The sequence below is a fragment of the Neomonachus schauinslandi genome, chromosome 4 (genome assembly GCF_002201575.2).
Source record: "Neomonachus schauinslandi chromosome 4, ASM220157v2, whole genome shotgun sequence".
Taxonomy (NCBI): domain Eukaryota; kingdom Metazoa; phylum Chordata; class Mammalia; order Carnivora; family Phocidae; genus Neomonachus; species Neomonachus schauinslandi.
In genome coordinates, this window is record NC_058406.1 from 187538783 (window position 1) to 187556450 (window position 17668).

The 17668-nt window shown below is 55.9% G+C and overlaps 3 protein-coding genes across 13 annotated transcripts in view; 2 read left to right on the plus strand and 1 right to left on the minus strand.

Annotated features, from left to right (window-relative positions):
* The first annotated feature begins 7182 nt into the window (after window positions 1–7182).
* On the plus strand, window positions 7183–9346 carry HGH1 (HGH1 homolog). The gene is made up of 6 exons (XM_021688540.2): window positions 7183–7874; window positions 7947–8047; window positions 8153–8251; window positions 8448–8539; window positions 8634–8756; window positions 8838–9346. Exons 1-6 carry the CDS (start codon window positions 7249–7251, stop codon window positions 9012–9014), a joined length of 1218 nt encoding a protein of 405 aa, XP_021544215.1. The 5' UTR covers window positions 7183–7248; the 3' UTR covers window positions 9015–9346.
* A 1232-nt stretch (window positions 9347–10578) lies between these two features.
* On the minus strand, window positions 10579–13457 carry LOC110579201 (testis-specific serine/threonine-protein kinase 5-like). Its single transcript, XM_021688739.1, is given in 9 exon segments — window positions 10579–10805; window positions 11426–11449; window positions 11452–11540; window positions 11622–11754; window positions 12284–12339; window positions 12425–12515; window positions 12518–12626; window positions 12797–12901; window positions 13254–13457. Coding segments are annotated over 9 exon segments (1038 nt in total).
* Window positions 13458–16430: 2973 nt separating this feature from the next.
* Window positions 16431–17668, plus strand: part of MROH1 (maestro heat like repeat family member 1) — a 67113-nt gene continuing 65875 nt past the window's right edge. For 8 of the 11 annotated variants that reach the window (XM_021688852.2, XM_021688844.2, XM_021688849.2 and 5 more), the window contains exon 1: window positions 16431–16494. The gene's annotated coding sequence lies outside the window, so the exon portion shown is untranslated. Of the gene's footprint in view, window positions 16495–16918; window positions 17006–17668 lie in introns of those variants that run through there. The other 3 variants (XM_021688846.2, XM_021688847.2, XM_021688845.2) reach the window with 3 other exon arrangements.

Genomic DNA, 17668 nt, shown 5'->3' on the forward strand with positions numbered 1-17668 from the left:
TGCGCTGCCCAGGTGCCCCGGGTCTGCCTTTGTGAAGGGCTGTTCTAGCTTTTACATCCTCCTTTTGGGTCGTTGAATAGCAGTTTCTTCCCTCTGAATGTGTTCAGCCTCCGACTTTAGAAGTTTTTTTCTCAGTGGTGTCCTGGATAGAATTTGTCTCCCATACCTTCCCCACAACCCCCAAACTGTGCCGGGGCTCTTGTTGAGGGGCTGTGGAGAGGGTGGCCATTTCCTAGGCCAAGTAGGGCAAGAATTGCCAGGTCTGGAGAACCAAAGACATGACATTTGTATAAAAGGATCCGTGCCTGCTAAAACAAGGACTGTGGGGCCCCATAGTAGTCTGCTTCTACAGGTGTTTTCCTTTAAATTATAAAAGCAATAAATTCTTTTAAAATTACCAACATCAGAGGGGCACCTAGCTGGCTAAGTCGGTGGAGTGTGTGAATCTTGATCTCAAGGTCGTGAGTTCAAGCCCCATGTTGGGCATAGAGTTTACTTAAATAAAAGTAAATTAAAAATAGATAAAAATATATTTTAAAAATATCAACATGAGAAAGTGGGGCAAATTTAAACAAGTTTTAAAAACCCACTAATTATAAAGGGAAACTATATATTAATACATATTAATATATAATTATCTTAAAATTAAGAAATCTATTCATCTATACCATTCAGAGAATAAAAAGGCCAGAGTGGGAGGAGATATCTGTAATACATGTAACTATAAACAACTCATCTCCAAAATACATAAAGAGGGCACCTGGGTGGCTCAGCCGTTAAGCGTCTGCCTTCGGCTCAGGTCATGATCCCAGGGTCCTGGAATCGAGCCCCGCATCGGGCTCCCCGCTCGGCGGGAAGCCTCCTTCTCCCCCTCCCGCTCCCCCTGCTTGTGTTCCCTCTCTCGCTGTGTCTCTCTCTGTCAAATAAATAAAAATAAAGTCTTTTAAAAAATACATAAAGAACTTCAACGAATCAATAACAATAAAAAAAATCACACAACCCAACAGAAAAAAATGTACAAAAAACTGGAATGGAATTTTCACTGTAGAAGACATCAAAATCACAAATACATGTATTCCCTTCACTTCCTGACCGAGTGGCCTTAATGAGTTACCCAGTTCTCTGAGCCTTGGTTTCCCATGTATGAAGTGGGGATGATGATGCTCAGAGGCTGTGCAGGACTGCTGTCAGAATTAAATGAACTTTACATCTAACACACTTAGGAATAATGCCTAGTACAGATTATGTAGATAGAAAACCAAAGCCAGACACCCCCCTTTTTTTTAAAGGTTTTATTTGTCAGAGAGAGAAGAGAGAGCACAAGCAAGGGGAGGGGCAGAGGCAGAAGAAGCAGGCTCCCCTCCGAGCTGAAAGCATACGCTTTTTTTTTTTTAAAGATTTTATTTATTTATTTGAGAGAGAGAGAATGAGAGAGAGCGAGTACATGAGAGGGGGGAGGGTCAGAGGGAGAAGCAGACTCCCTGCTGAGCAGGGAGCCCGATGCGGGACTCGATCCAGGGACTCCAGGATCATGACCTGAGCCGAAGGCAGTCGCTTAACCAACTGAGCCACCCAGGCGCCCTGAAAGCATACGCTTAACCAACTGAGCCACCCAGGCGCCCTGAAAGCATACGCTTAACCAACTGAGCCACCCAGGCGCCCTGAAAGCATACGCTTAACCAACTGAGCCACCCAGGGTCCCTAGACCCCTTTCTCACATCATTTACAAAAGTAATGTTCAGATAATTTGAAGATTGAAACGTAGAAACTAAAACTATAACTATATCAAAAGGTAATTTAGAAAAATATTCACTCAGAATACTCAGAAGGAAAAGATAGACATATTTGCAGATTAAAAAAAAAAATTTATGGCAAAGGGCGCCTAGGTGGCCTCGTCGGTTAGGCGTCTGCCTTCCACTTGGGTCATGGTCCCAGGGTCCTGGGATTGAGTCCCGCATTGGGCTTCCTGCTCAGCGGGGAGCCTGCTTCTCCCTCTCCCTTTGCCCCTCCCCCCTGCTCATGCTTTCCCTCTCTCTCTCTCTCTCTCTCTCTCAAATAAATAAAATCTTAAAAATTCATGGCAAAAGAGACCATAAAATTAGGGACAAACCTCAAAGTGAATTGTATATTTAAATGTAAAACTAGGAAAAATTGAGAAGGAAATATAAAAGATCTTCTGGACGAGCAACTGATGAAGTATTCTCAGACATGATGCTCAAAACGCCATATATGAAAGAAATCAGAAAGTTGGGACTTTATCAAATTTTAAACCTTCTGCTCTGTGAAAGGCCCTGTTAGCAGGATGGAAAGACAAGCCATGACCAGGAGAAAATGCCTGCAAATGGCCTGTCCACAAAGAACATCCAGCTAGAATGAAAAAAAACCCAACAAAACAGCTTTCAAAATTAATGGTAGAAACCAAACAATCCCACTAGAAAATGGACAAAAGAAGCAGACATTTCACCAAAGAGGAGATGCTCCACATCACTAGCCATTAGAGAAATACAAATTAATACCTAAAATAAAAAGAGTTGACATCACCAAATGCTGGTGAATATTCGGAGCAACTGGATCTCCATACTTGCTTGTGGGAATGCAAAATGGTCCACACACTCTGGAAAACCATCCAGCAGTTTCTCGAAAACTGAACATACCAGGACCTACAATCCAGCAGCCATACCTACAACTCAGCATTTATCCCAGAGGAATGAAGATCTGTGTCCGTACAAAAACCCGGACACCAGTGTTTTACAGCAGCTTTATTTGTAATAGCCTCAGCCTGGAAATGACACAAAGGTCCTTCAACAGGCAAATGGCCACCCCACTGGCAGGTGCACACCACGGGGTACTCCGTGGCCATAAAAATGAAACGTGTGACACGCGTGACGACCTCCAGGGGTCATCTGCGGTGTGATTCCATTTCCGTCACACTCGAGAAGTGACAGAGTTACAGAGGAAGCACAGGTTTGTGCTTCCCCGGGGCAAGGCTGGGAGCTTGCACGGCACAAGCCGTGGTCTTTGTGGCGATGACACCGCTCCCTATTCTGACAGCTGCATTGGTTCCATGAGTCTCCACAGGTGGTAAAGTGGCATAAAACTACACACACTCCTTGGTTTTGACGTCGTCGTAGCTACACAAGGTGTACCGTTGAGGTTTCTAGAAGAGAGAAATCTATTTAGAAAGTAGATTAGAGGTCATTGGAGGGAGGAGAGAGGGAGAAATGCATGCTTGAAGTTTATAGTTTCTGTTGGGTGGTGAAAACAATTTGGAAATACATGGTCACGATGGTTGCACAGCATTGTGAGTGTAATGAATGCTACTAATTGTACACTTAAAAATGGTTTAGGTGCCTTGGCTGGCTCAGTTGGTGAAGCATACGACTCTTGATCTTGGGGTCATGAGTTCAAGTCCCATCATGGGCGTAAAGCATACTTAAAAAAATGGTTTAAATGGCCAATTTTGTTATATACATTTTACTACCGTTTACAAAATTAATCATGTAATATACCAAAAAACATTGAATTTAAATGGATGATTTGGATGGTATATGGGTTACATCTCAATAGAGTTATTATTTTTTTTTTTATTAATTTGACAGAGAGAGAGACACAGTGAGAGAGGGAACACAAGCAGGGGGAGTGGGAGAGGGAGAAGCAGGCTTCCCACCAATCAGAGAGCCCAATGTGGGGCTCGATCCCAGGCCCTGGGATCATGACCTGAGCCGAAGGCAGACGCTTAACGACTGAGCCACGCAGGCGCCCCTAAAGTTATTTCTTTTAAGATTTTATTTATTTGACAGAAAGAGAGAGTGTGTGAGAGCACAAGCAGGGGGAGCGGCAGGCAGAGGGAAAAGCAGGCTCCCCGCTGAGCAGGGAGCCTGATGCGGGACTGGATCCCAGGACCCCAGGATCATGACCCGAGCCGAAGGCAGATGCTTAACCAACTGAGCCACCCAGGCACACCTCAATAAAGCTATTTTAAATAATACCACAGGAGGGGCGCCTGGGTGGCTCAGTCGGTTGAGCACCCAACTCTTAGTTTCTGTTGGGGTCATGATCTCTCAGTGGTTTGACTGAGCCCTGCCATCAGGCTCCATGCTCAGCACGGAGTCTGTTTCAGATTCTCTCTCCCTCTCCTCTTTCTCCCCTCCTCCCTGACCCTTTCTCCGAGTTGCACTCTTCTCCCTCTCTCAAATAAGTAAAATCTTAAAAAATAAAATAAATAATACACAGGACCATCCTTGAAGGTCCTTCCTATGGCCAAATTTTGGATCAGAATAATGAGAGTAAAGTGTTTTATTTCTTTGAATAAAGTAAGACTCCATGAGGGGCACCTGGCTGGATTGGACGTGCGAGTGACTCTTGATCTCGGGGTCATGAGTTCGAGCTCCACTCTGGGTGTGGAGATTACTTCAATAAATTAACTTTAAAAACACTAATAAGGGCGCCTGGGTGGCTCGGTCGGTTAAGCGACTGCCTTCGGCTCAGGTCATGATCCTGGTGTCCCTGGATCGAGTCCCGCATCAGGCTCCCTGCTCGGCAGGGAGTCTGCTTTGCCCTCTGACCCTATCCCCTCTCATGTGTTCTCTCTCATTCTCTCTCTCTCAAAATAAATAAATAAAATCTTTAAAAAATAAAAAAATAAAAATAAAAACACTAATAAATAAGACTCCATGAGTCTTCATTGACATAAACAAATAAATGAACAAAAATAGGTAAAGAGAAAGCTTTCTCCCCTACAATAATTAAAAACTACATGCAAAAACTAATGAGTGAAAGGTGGACGAGGAATGGACTATTTACATGGTCTCAAAGTATTTCCCCATAAAACATTTACTAAATACAAAGAGAAAAAGAGTAACCTAACAGTGAAAATCCTGGGCAATTCACCTTAATTAAGTAATCAAAATAAACATCTCCACTGTGGGGGCAAACTGATGGGACTCAACAAAAAGAGCTCAGCCTCACCTCCATAGTATTCCTTCCTTCCTTCCTTCCTTCCTTCCTTCCTTCCTTCCTTCCTTCCTTCCTTCCTTCCAGAGAGGGCACGAGCAGAGGGAGGGGCAGAGGGAGAGGGAGAAGCAGACCTCCCACTAAGCAGGGAGCCTGATGCGGGACTGCATCCCAGGACCCTGAGATCATGACCTGAGTTGAAGGCAGATACGTAATCGACTAAGCCACCTAGGCGCCCCCTTCCTGCCAGAAATATATAACCTGAATCTAATCATGAGGCAACCAGACAAAAACTGAGCAACATGCTACAAAAGAGCTGGTTGGTATTCTGCAAGTGTCAAGGTAATGAAAGTCAAAGACTGAAGAGTAGCTACCAGTTGAAGGAGACTGAAAGTACTCGTGACAGCACCCTCTGCTAAAAGGTCAGTATTGGGATAAGTGGGGTAACTTAGGAATTTGACTGAGGTGTCTGAGTCAAAGGTAGTGGAAGTTCTTTGTACAATTCTTGTAACTTGAACTTTGAAATTACTTCCAGTAACTTTGTATCTTTTAATTTATCTTGGGAATATTTAAGGCTCCATACCTGGTGATTACTGTAAACGCTTCCTTGAATCAGTCAAAGCAAGTGCTTGCTGGTTCGCCTCTGGACACCAGTGGGCTCTGAAGGTGCACACTTTTGTCTCAGTCAGACATACCCACCAGATGCACCAGAGGGCATCAATTACCTACATTATCCATAATATTCCGACTCCATTTCTTGAGAAATTTTCAACTCTTATGGGCAGGATCTGTGTGTCAGAGCATGTGGTTTCCTTGGAGAGGTGGGCATTTCCTTGGACTTGTCTACCCTCTTCCTCAATTTCAGGCAAGTGGCTTTCCACACAAGGTTAGGTTGGGACTGAGGCTATGAGGTGCCTGTAGGTCTCACCTGGGGGCAAATCCCGGCTCTAGGACCTGATTACCCGCTGACTTCAGGGGCATGCTATTCCCCCTCAGTGGCTCTCCCGGGCATCACTGTCCCTACAGGCTTTGTTCTAGCCCTTAGAGTGAAATAAAAATAATATCAATCTACTAAGGGGCTATTAACCTATGCAGAAGTACATAACATAATCCGTGAGGCAAGGAATAGATGAGGGCAAAATCTTGTATTAGAAAATGTCTCAAATCAATGATCTCAGCCTTTACCTTAAAGAAACTAGAAAAAGAACAGCACATTAAACCCGGAATAAGCAGAAGAAAAGAAATAGTAAGGTCAATGTGAACATTCACTAAATCTAAAAAGAAAATAGAAAAAATATATGAATCCCACATGATTCTTTAGTAAGGTCAATAACATGGACAAATCTCTGGCAAGACAGACAAGTCAAAAACGGACAGCATCAGGGATGAGAAGTGACACTACCACTTCCCTTAAAAGGATAAGGGAAGATTATGAACAACTTGATGCCAATGAATTTGACACTTGAGATTTCCATCTAAACCAATTTCATCTGAACCAATTCCTTGAGAAACACAAACTACCAGAAGTCACTCAAGAGGAAAGTGGCAACCTGAATAGCTATGTGTCTATTAAAGGGTTAGTGGTCGCAAAATCTTTCTAGAAGGAAGTTTCAGGCGCAGATGGCTTCACTGGGTATTGCTACCAACCACTTACGGAAGAAATACTAGTTTCACAAACTCTTCGAGAGAACTGAAGAAGAGGGAACATTCCCCCAATCCTTCAGAGGCCAGTACTACTCTGATAAGAAAACCAGGGCTTTATATGAAAACTACAGACCAGGATGTAAAAATTCTAAACAAAATTTTAGCAAACTCAATACAACATATAAAAACGTTAAGTATTATCATGACCAAACGGAGATTATGCCGGAAACACAGGCTGGTCTAGCATTAGAAAGTCAATTAAAGTAACTGATCATGTGACTCTTCCAGCGACAGATCTCTGCCCCACCCACGACGGAATGGGGCCGGTGCCGTCAGTCAGTCACCAGTGGCTGGCCGGGCCCGGGGACCGGTGTCACAGTCGGGAATTCCCGGCTTCGGTCCGCGCACCTCCTCCCTCCAGCCCCCGGCCCCTCCCCCCGCCGCCCCCCCACCTCCAACGCGGCCGGGGGCTGGGAGCGGGGCACCCAGACCACAATGCCCCGGGCCTCGGCGTGGCCCCGCCTCCGCACGCCGACCCCGCCCCGCGCGCAGAGTCGGCAGCCTCTGATTGGTGGCTGCGGCTTCCGCTCCCTTGATGGGCGGGTTCTCGATCCCCGTGGCGGCCTGGGTGATCGGGAGGCACCTGCAGGCATGGGGGAGGCCCGGACTGGCACGGGCGCGCCGGCTGATGGGCTAGCTCCCGCAGGGTTGCCGATGCCGGAGGCCGGCGTGGAGGCGGAGGTGGCGAAGCTGCTGCCCTTCCTGGCGCCCGGGGCGCGGGCGGACCTGCAGGCGGAGGCGGTGCGGCACGTGCTGGCGCTGACCGGCTCTGGGCCCGGTCGGGCGCTGCTGGCTGGCCAGGCGGCGCTGCTGCGGGCGCTGGTCGAGCTGGCTGCGGCCGCGGCCCCGGCCCCGGCCCGCGACGCCGCTCGTGCGCTCGTCAACCTGGCTGCCGAGCCCGGCCTGCACGAGCGGCTGCTGGAGGCCGAGCCCGCGCTGCCTGCCCGCCTGCTGGGCCGCGCGTTGGACCCAGCGTGGCCCTGGGCCGAGGAGGCGGCCGCCGCGCTGGCCAATCTCAGCCGCGAGCCGGCGCCGTGTGCCGCGCTGATGGCAGCGCTGGAGGCCGAGGAGCCGGGGGAGTCGGGCCTGGAGCGGCTGGTGCGCGCGCTGTGCACGCCCGACTACAACGCCCGGGCGCCCCTGCATTACCTGGGGCCAGTGCTCTCCAACCTCAGCCAGCGTCCCGCGGCGCGGGCCTTCCTGCTGGACCGCGAGAGGTGACGCCCGGGGCGCCCGCGGGGAGGGGTTGCAAGTGAACAGGGATGGCACTGAGTGGTCCCTCCCTCCAGGTGCGTGGTCCAGAGGCTGCTGCCCCTTACCCAGTTCTCAGACTCCTCGGTGCGCAGGGGCGGGGTGGTGGGGACTCTCCGAAACTGCTGCTTCGAGCATCGTGAGTGGTGATGGGGGTGAGGGTGTTGCGGTTGGGCGGGCGGGGGCAAAGAGACCACTTCGGGGCCCCCCTCTAGACTGGCTCCCATTTCTGTTTTCCCCTCAGGACACCACGAGTGGTTGCTTGGGCCCCAGGTGGACATTCTCCCTTTCTTGCTGCTGCCCCTGGCTGGGCCTGAGGACTTCTCTGAGGAGGAGATGGAGCGTGAGTGGCTTGGGTGGAGCCTCAGGGTTGGCGGGGGAGGAGGGGAAGGCCACTGGGGGGGCGGGCAGATGCGCCCATCAGGACTCCCTCTGAAACCTTCCAGCAGGGAGATGCTGAGCACAGACGGGGCTTACCAAGGCAGGGTCTGGCCTAGCTACCCGGTGCTGGCATGCAGTAACCCCACATACACCTCTAGGGCTGCCTGTCGACCTGCAGTATCTGCCGCCAGACAAGCGGCGAGAGCCTGATGCTGACATCCGCAAGATGCTCCTCGAGGCCATCATGCTGGTGAGCAGGGGTCCTGCTATGCTAACGCCACCTCGCAACATGCCCACACATACGCGAGTGCACTGATACCTGTGTGACCTTTGCCGTCCTCCAGCTAACAGCCACAGCGTCTGGTCGGCAGCAGGTGAGAAACCAGGGAGCCTACCTGATCCTGCGTGAGCTACACAGCTGGGAGCCAGAGCCCGACGTGCAGGTGACTTGTGAGAAACTCATTCAGGTGGGTGCAAGGCTTGTGGGGAAGGGGGGTGGATGTCCGTGGTGTGCCAGCCAGATGCTCACCTGCCTCCCGTGCTGGCAGGTGCTCATTGGGGATGAGCCAGAGCCGGGCATGGAAAATCTGCTGGAGGTACAGGTGCCCGAGGATGTGGAGAGACAGCTGCAGCAGCTGGACCACCAGGAGCTGGAGCAGCACACCCAGGTGCGGCCACAGGAGCTGGCCCCAGAACCACAAGCAGAGGGGGCTACACCCACCTGAGGCCCTTGCAACCCACCACCGGCTCCAGGCCCACCTTTGCCAGCCCTTCAGTCCAGGCCTTCCTGCAGCCACCCGCAGGCCTCTGGGTCTCCTTGCTCAGAGGTTGTTCCCTGCTGAAAAGCAGAACTATGCTTACGCTCAGGGTGAGGTGTCTAGGGCGAATGCCCAATAAACCTGCGAGGGTCGGGGTACCTCCTCGTGCCCTCGAGCAACTCAGCTTGCTCAGACCAGCACTGATCAGCCAGAGCTAGTCACGCCCTGTGACTCTCAGGTACGTACCTCCAGGAAGGTGGCCGATGGGGCTGGACAGATAAGCCGTACAAGCCTGAGCAGCCCCCAAGGGCACTACAGAGGTGTGGGCATCGGTGGGCATCCAGGTGCAAGCAGTGCCCTTTCCTGCCAGTCCCACCTGAGTCTTCAATCCTGGGGTCCTCGGCTTGCCCTGCCAGAGATCCAGGCTCAAAGGACTGACCTCTCGTGACTTTCACCAGCCTCAGCCTGTCCTGGGATCTCCTAGAGCTGTGCCCCCCTGGTTTGTCCTCGGAGCGCTTGCTGGGTACTGTCTCTCTTCATCCCCTCCCCCGTCCTGCTCAGTCCCTTGCTAGTTTCTCCAGCCCGGGACTGATGTGATGCACTCGCTGTCCCCACTAACTAGGCTCTATCCTTGGTCAGTTTCCTTGAGTTTCAGAGCCCCTTGCCTCACACATGGAGAGTCTTCCTGATGGGCCTGCAGCCTTGCTCTTTGCCAGACCTTTTCCCTTACCACCCTCTGCCCCCGTGGAGCCCCCTTTGGGCCCAAGAAACTTGTTTTCCCCCAGCCCCTTGTGTGGGTCCTCTGTTCTGCAGCTGCCAAGCCAAGCCTGGTAGGCTGTCCGCGTGGCCCTCCCCGCACTGTGCTCCCTTCCTGGTGCCATCTTTGGCATAGGACTCCCTTGCACTCTGGCACTGGAATGCAGCCTGACGCCCTGACTTCCCAGCACCCTCACTCCACACGTCCTCACTCCTGTCACTGCCTCCAAAGCCGGAGGTCCACTCCAGTTCCACCAAGGCTGGGTGCCTCATGGAAACGAGGTATCTCCTGTCTCTGTGGTACCCTCTGTGTTTGCCTCCTCCCGAGTAAAGCTCTGGCATGGAGGCGCGTGGACTCGCGTTCTCCCTGGATGGGGAGTGCTAGTGGGTTCCCCGTGGCTGGCTGCCCTGGCCTGCGCTGAGACGGCAGTATCCCCTCCATAAAATAAATGCTTTATCTGGCCTCGCCTGGGCCTACTCCTCCTCAGTTGACCAGGTAGTGCCCAGGCGTGGTCCCGGTGGCAAACGTGGAGCTCAGTGACAGTGGCTACCTGGAGGCGCCCACCCCCAGGCTGGCTGCCGCCAGGTCCGGAGCCCCAGCTGGGCAGATCCTGCACCTCTTCTTGGGACTGCCTCTGGGGGCTCAGGCACCCGGCCAGAAGCACTCTCGCGGTGAGTTCCCCCCTGCTGGGGGCGCCGCAGCTGCAGGAGCTGCCTCGGAGGCTCTGAGTCTCTGCCGCGCTCCGTGTGGTCAAGGGTTGTGGGCAGCTGGGACTTAGCTGGCTTCTCTGCAGCCGACAGCCGTGGGGATCAGGAGGGGCACTGAGGGGCCAACCACCTGCCCAGCCCCCTGGGGCCCCACCCTACCTGGCGCCGAGCTGAGCATGGTGCAGAAGAGGGCCTGCGCGGCGGGCAGCATCCAGCAGTGGGCGGCCACCTGCTGCAGGTCCAGGCATGCACGCGGGCGTAGCCGTAGCAGGCCCCGGATCAGGTCCTGGCACTCTGTGGGCAAGGGCTCACAGCTGTGGCTTCCCACTGCCTACCCTCTTGCGCATGCCCATCCCTGTCAACGATGCTGGCAGTTTGGGGGAGGAATCCCATTCAGTCGCCCAAACGCCTGGAGGGAGTCCATGCTTCACCAGTCATGAGATTGAGGCACAGAGAGGGCAGGTGGCTTGCCCTGTGCCAGTGCGGAGCTCCGAGCTCACCGGGACCACTGCCTTTCCAGACCAGGAGTCTGAGTCTGGACCTCCCCGGCCCCGCTGCCCTCTCTCCTCTTTGCTACAGTCCGTTTACCAGCCTTTATTGGGAGCGGGGTGCCAGGTCAGCCTCCCGTGCCCCTGCCACTCCCCTCACCGCAGGATGTCCCTTCTCTGGACCCAGGTCTCTCTCTTTTTAAGATCTTATTTATTTGAGAGAGAGAGAGAGAGAGCACAGGCAGAGGGAGAGGGAGAAGCAGGCTCCCCGCTGAGCCAGGAACCCGACTCAAGGCTCCATCCCAGGACCCCGGGGTCATGACCTGAGCCGAAGGCAGACGCTCAACCGACTGAGCCCCCCAGGCGCCCCTGGACCCAGATCGCTCATGCTGGGATTTGGGAGGGACACAGGCTGTTCTCCCTCACCTGGGTACGTGCCTGGCCTGAAGGTGGGCCGTGGCGCATCAGGTGCAGCATGTGGTGGGCCTGGTGCCCCTTCAAGGGCAGCTCCCCAGTCACCACGGCATGAAGGACGATGCCCCGGGGACACAGGCTCCTCAGGGCATGCCTCCTCTCTTGCCCCCCCCTGGGTCCTATGCTGGGGAGCCTGTGGGTACCACTCAGGCTCCACAGGTCGGCCTGCTCCCCATTGTACTCCTTGCTCATGAGGATCTCGGGAGCTGTGTAGGCCACAGAGCCGCAGAAGGTGCTCAGCAGCGAGTTCTTGAGGCCCGACCGGTTGGTGAGGCCAAAGTCTGCCAGCGGCGCACAGGGGGGCATGGGCAAGCAGTAGACCATGGGAGGAGCAGGAGGGGAAGGGACAGTGGGCTCAGGAGGGATGGCTGTGGGGCAGATGTGGAGTGTGTAGATGTCTGCAAGCACAAGTGTAGGCAAGCGTGGGGCTGGGCCTCCTGGGAGGGTTAAAGGTCAAGCCAGGTGGGGGTCAAAACTCTGAAGCAGGCAGGGCGCCTGGTGGCTCAGCTGAGTGGCCCACTCTTGGTTTTGGCTCAGGGCCCTGGGATGGAGCCCCACTCTGTGTCTGGCTCCGCGCTCAGCAGGGAGCCTGCTTCAGGATTCTCCCTCTCCCTCTGCCCCTCCTCTCTCTCTCAAATGAATAAATGGGTCTTCAACGCAATACAAGGAAGTCTGAAGCAGGCGAGGGTGGAGGCTGGGGTCCTGGCTGGGACAGCAGTTGAAAATGGGTGGGCCTCATGAAGAAGTTGAAGGCTGAGGTCATGAGTCAGGGAGTCCAGGGAAGGGGCTGGGGCTGGGCCACAGGCTCACCAGTCAGCTTAAGGAGGCCTTGGTCGTCCAGCAGGATGTTCTCACACTTTAGATCCCTGCATGGGAAAGGGAAGTGGTGCTGGTCCCGGGCTCAGGTGGGCCTCTGGCGGCAGGTGGGGGCAGGCGGGGCAGCCCCCTCACCGGTGCACGATGCCCGAGCTGTGGCAGTGGGCCACGGCACTGACCAGCTGCCAGAACAGCCTGCGGGCCGCCTCCTCTCCCAGACGCGGCGGCAGCGGCGGTCCGACACCGCGTTGATGTGTTCCAGGAGGTCACCACGGGCTGCCAGCTCCAGCACCAAGTAGGAGTGCTGGTTATTCTGGTAGGTCTCATAGAGCTGCACCTGCCGGACCCCCCTGCTATGGCCCAGGGAGGGGCTGTCCAGTGCATTGGCTCAGGGTCTTGGGATGGGGCTGGGCCCCAAGCATAAGGGTCCCTGGTGGGAAAGGGGGTGGTCCTGTGCAGCAGGGCATGGGCAGGATGGGCATGGGCTGTTTCGGGGTCTCTGCCTACCACATTCAGGTGCTTGTAGGTAGCATTGAGTGACGATATCTCACGAGGCAGGAACTTTTGGGAGAACACAGGGGCCTCGGCAGTGGAGATGATCTTGATAGCCACCTGTAGGGGTGGAGGGTGGCCCTTGTGTGCAGACCACAGCCCCTGAATGGGGGGACGTGGACAGACCCCATGTCCTTTGTGCACATTGCTGAACTTGAGTGAGGCTGGGAAGCAGCATCCTTGGGGGTTTATACTGACCTTCCCCTTCCTTCCTGGCCCTGATATGCGTAAGGGGTTCTGGAGCTAGGGGTGGCCAACTTCCAGGTCCTTGGCAGGATACTAGACCAGGAAGGAGCCAGAACAGCAGGGAGGTGCCTCTGGGGTTAGGACAGGGGCCACTGGGGCTGGGCTGAAGGGCGGCCCACGGAGCCTGCTGTCTGCCACCCATGGGGAAGAGATGGGCCTGCTTGACCATGGCATGGTGCTTGCCCCGCAGTTCGGAGGCCAGCTTGGGGTTGTGCTGCATGAGCTCATGTGTGGCGTAGGCCAGGTAGACTTTGGAGAAGGCCCCAGAACCAGTCTTCCTGGAAGAGAGCAGGTAGCCGTTGTCCCTGCATTCGCGCACCTGTTCCATGAAGTTTTGCTGGTCCAGCTTCTGCCTGGCACTGCCCTTCATGGAGGGTGCCACGGGAGGGGGCAGGGTGGTCCAGCTCACTGCAGGGCCTTGGGTAGGAGGAGCAGGGGACAGGGCTGAGGCCTGACGTGTCAGAAGGGCTATGACAACAGGGCTGGAGGAGGCTGGTGGGACCCGTGCCCCTTGAGGCTGCACCCAAATTTCTGAAGTCTTTCTGGGACCAGGGCAGAGGCAAGGGAGTGACCAGGGCTGAGAGCTTGGGGTGGGAAGCTAACACAGCCATGGATTGGTGTGGGTCAAGGCAGGCTCTGGGAAAGCAGGGGCAGATTCCAGAATGGGGGGTTCTAGAGCTGCCCCTGCATTGTGCCCTCAAAGAGGGGAGTTCTGTTCCCCAAGGCCTATCTTCTCTGAGAACATCTTGCTGGAACTAGCCCCATCCTTCATGGGGCCCAGTCTTAGTGGGGTGAGAATCCCCAAGGCAGGGTGAGGCCTTATGTGACTGGCCACAAAAGACCTTTAAAGAAGCTTGTGGGGAGGGTGAGCGAGGGAAGGTAAGCAGGGTTTCCAAGGATATAAAGAAGGGGAAAGGCAACTCAACATGTGCTAGAACTGTTTCAGCTGAGCCCCTCCTCCTTTTCGAGGGTAGCAAGGTGGCAGCCAGGTGTGCTGCAATAGAGGCTGAGCCAGAAGAAGGGCATGGGGCGGGAGCTACCTGACTCCTCTGCTGTGGCCTAGAAGCTTCTGTCCAGGCCAAGGGACGCTGCAGGAGGCCTGGCACCCAAAGCTCTCCTCAGACTTGACACATCCCCAAGGCAAGCAAGGGTCCCCAGTCTGGGCTCTAGGCGAGGGAAGCCAGCATGGCCCCTCACTTCTGGCCTCCAGAGCCTTCTGGCAGCATTGTTGCCACGGGGTAGCAGCTAACATTAATGAGCATCTGCTGTGTGGCAGGCACTGTTCTAAGGAGTCACAGGAGCTGCTGATGGGCACCTCCCTTAGTCCCTGCCTCCTGTCCACCAACCATGCCTGACACACCCATCCCATAGTAGGCGTTCACATCCTTGTGTTTAATATTCCCTTGCTCACCCGCTGCCCTTGTTTGTCAAATTGCCTGGGATATAGAAAATATGCACAGACTTTGTTCATTGCTGACGTGCAGGTTAGAGAAGAGAAACCTTCAGATCTCAGGTGTTGGGGGTTGTTATTCAGGTGTCAGGGGGCTGGAGCAGCAAAGGGGACAATTGTGTGGCTCTGGCCAGGGGTGTCTGTGCCTCCCAGCTGCTGCTGTGGAGCCTGGGAACCATGTCAGCTGTCACCTTCCCAGCTCCCACCAGTGCTAGAATACAACTGGAAGCCAGTGAGAATCGTGCAGAGACAGGCAGGACCCCGAACGGTCAACAGCTCTGTCCACCCTCCCTTTGCAAAGTCTTTTGTGCCCTCCTCCTTCACTGCATTCTCGGTCATCCAACCATTCCGTGAGATGCATTGAGCACCCATGATATCACTGCTGGGCTTGGTGCTGAGCACTTGGGAGCAAATCACAGACAAGGGCCTTTCTCTCCTAGAGCTTACAGTTACAGACAGGAGATTGGCATCAGTAACGTAATAAAGCAAAATGACAGCTGTGATGTTTGCTGGGGCAGTTTGTGCCCTTGGGGAGTAAAGTCTGGCTGAGGCTGGGGAGGGGGAAGAGCCAGTGGGCCATGCTGGGCACTGGCCATGTCTGGAGGGAGGGCTTGGGTAGGAAAGTGAATCCTCCAGATGGGAGCTTCGAAAAGGCCTGCCTCCTGCCCTAGCAACTTCTACATGCTGCGTGAGAGGGTTTGGGGGGTGGTTGGGGCTCTTCCCGAGGGGCCAGGCACCATCTGCAGAGCGCCCCATGGTCAGCCTTCTGTCCGTCTTTTGGGCTCCACCCCTGCAACAGAAAAGGGCTGAACCCCTCCTCTCTTGGGAAAGGATGTCCCTCCCTGCACTGTTTAGCTGCCCTCCCCGGGGCCGCACGTTGCACCCTCACACCATCACCCACAGCTCTCTGCAGACCCAACCTGCGGCGAGATGAAGACACTTGCTAGGCTCGGAGGTAGTGCTGCTGACCACTTCCTTCTCAGACCGCCCTTCTCACCTCCTGAGCTGCTACGCCACTCTTTTTTTTTTTTTTTTTGGCCTGTAAACATGCCCAGATGATTCCAGCCTCCGAGGCCGAGGCCGTGCGGGTGCAAGTGCCAGAACGCGGCTCCTCCCCCAGCTTCTTCCCTCTGAGTCCGATCCTGCCTCCTTCCGTCCCCCAGCGGCGCCACTTCACAGCGCTTCGCGTGTCTTATTGTTTGCTTATTACCTGCCCCTCTCTCCAGAGCCCAGGCTCCCGAATGCAGACACCTGCTCATCTTGGTCCCCACTGCTGGCCAACTGAACGTGTCTGTTCTCGGAGGAGTCGACGGCCCCAGGGTCTCCGGGTGTTTGTTGGGTGCGTTCTTGTGTGAGAGATAATAAGGTATGATAGTGCCCGGTGTGTCCAGGTTGGGCCCACCTGGCGTGTGTACCTGAACAGGTGTGTGTTTGCGAGGGGGCTGGCTTTGTGCACAATGGCGCGCCGAGCCCGCGTCCCGGATGCGTTCCTCGGGGTGTGGAGCGCTGTCTGCGTGCCTGGACCTACGAGGTGTAAGCGTCCGATGCGGACAGGAACAGAGATGGACGGGGCCAGGTCCCGCGCGGAGGAAGCGGGAAGTGCACGCCCCGCGCCTGCGCAGTGACCGGCCGCATTTATTGCGGCCAGCCCGGAGGCCGCGCTCGCGCCCAACTGTCGGGAGCGGCGGTCTCTGGACGGCTGGGGGCGGGGCCGAGTGCGAGGCGGAGTTTGCGCACTGCCGCTCGCTGGGGCTCGGTGGGCGGGGTGGAGAGAGGGAGGGAGAGGGACGCGTCTCCGGCCAATGAGCGCAGAGATCGTGTGGGGGCGGGGCCGGACTGCCGCGCGCCGTGCCGCGGTTGGCGGAGGGGCGGGGGCGGGCTCGGCGTGTGGCCCTGCCCACTCCGGGTCGCGGCTGGGTGGGAGGGCGGCGCCCGGGTCGCGGCGGCAGCTACTCAGGTAAGCCGGGGGCCGGGGCGACCGGCGGCGCTCGCTCGGAGAGGCGCCCCTCGGGGGAGCCTGGGCCGGAGAGTCTGGGGGGCCGCCCCTTCGTCCGGGGCTGCGTGGGAAGCCGAGTCGGGAGGCGCCTTCCCAAGGTCAGGGGCGAGCGCGAGGAGGGTCCCGCGCGTCGTGGAGCCGAGCCCGCCCCCTTGCCGGGGCTCAGGTGCTCCCGGCGCGGCCGAGGAGCCGGGCGTGCCGCGTCACAGCCCGGAAGAGGCCCGGGAGCTGGCCGCTCCCCTTCTTCCCCACGCCGGGGCGGGCGGGGCGGGTGCCGGGGCCTTGGGGCGCGCGGCGGGCGCGACGGGCTGTCCTCTCGGGGAAGCCGAGCCCGAGCTCTGAGAGGATCCTTCCCGATGCCTCTCTGACATTGAAGGAGGCGGTCCGGAGCAGGGAGGAGGTGTGCAAAAGTCACGAGGATTGTGGGTCAGAGAGGATAGGTCGTGAAGCTGGCAGGGCCGGAGGCAATCAGGTGAGAGCTCGGTGGTGCTGGGCCGGGCCGGCCCCCAGTCCCTGGGCCCCGAGGCCCTAGTGTTGGTGCGGCGGTGCAGCGTTAGGGCCCGGAGAGAGGGCTCTGTGGGAGCGGGCGGGTCCGAACTGCACACTTGCAGACCTCGTCGGGGTGGGCGCGGGGCGGGCCTGCTCGAGCGCGGTGAAGTGAGTCAGAGGGGTGCGGTGCGGGCAGCGGGGGCCTTGCGTGGGGGTGTCGGCTGGAGTGGCTGGCTGGTGGGGGCAACAGGTGGGGTTGGGGTGGAGGCTGGCTCTGAGGGGACAGTCTTGGAGGCGGGGACCACTTCGGACAGGGGTGGTGGTAGGGGTGGAGGAGAAGAAGAGGGTCAGTAAGTCCACCATAGGGTGCGGGGAGGGAGATGGAGGAACAGGAAGGGGAGATGCTGATTCCTGACCCAGATGGCTGAGTGCATGATGACACAGGAAAAGAGGCAGATGAGTTGGGGGCCAGGGAGAGGCCAGGGGTGAAGATGGTGAGTTGAGTATTAGAGCTGTTGGGTTTGAGTGGTTCAGAGGGAGACCCCTGTGGGAATCGCCAGTGGTAGGACACTTTGCAGTGGCTTGATTGTGATGCGGCTACATCATGCCTATAGTCCTGGCACCCAAGGGGTCTAGGGATGCTGCT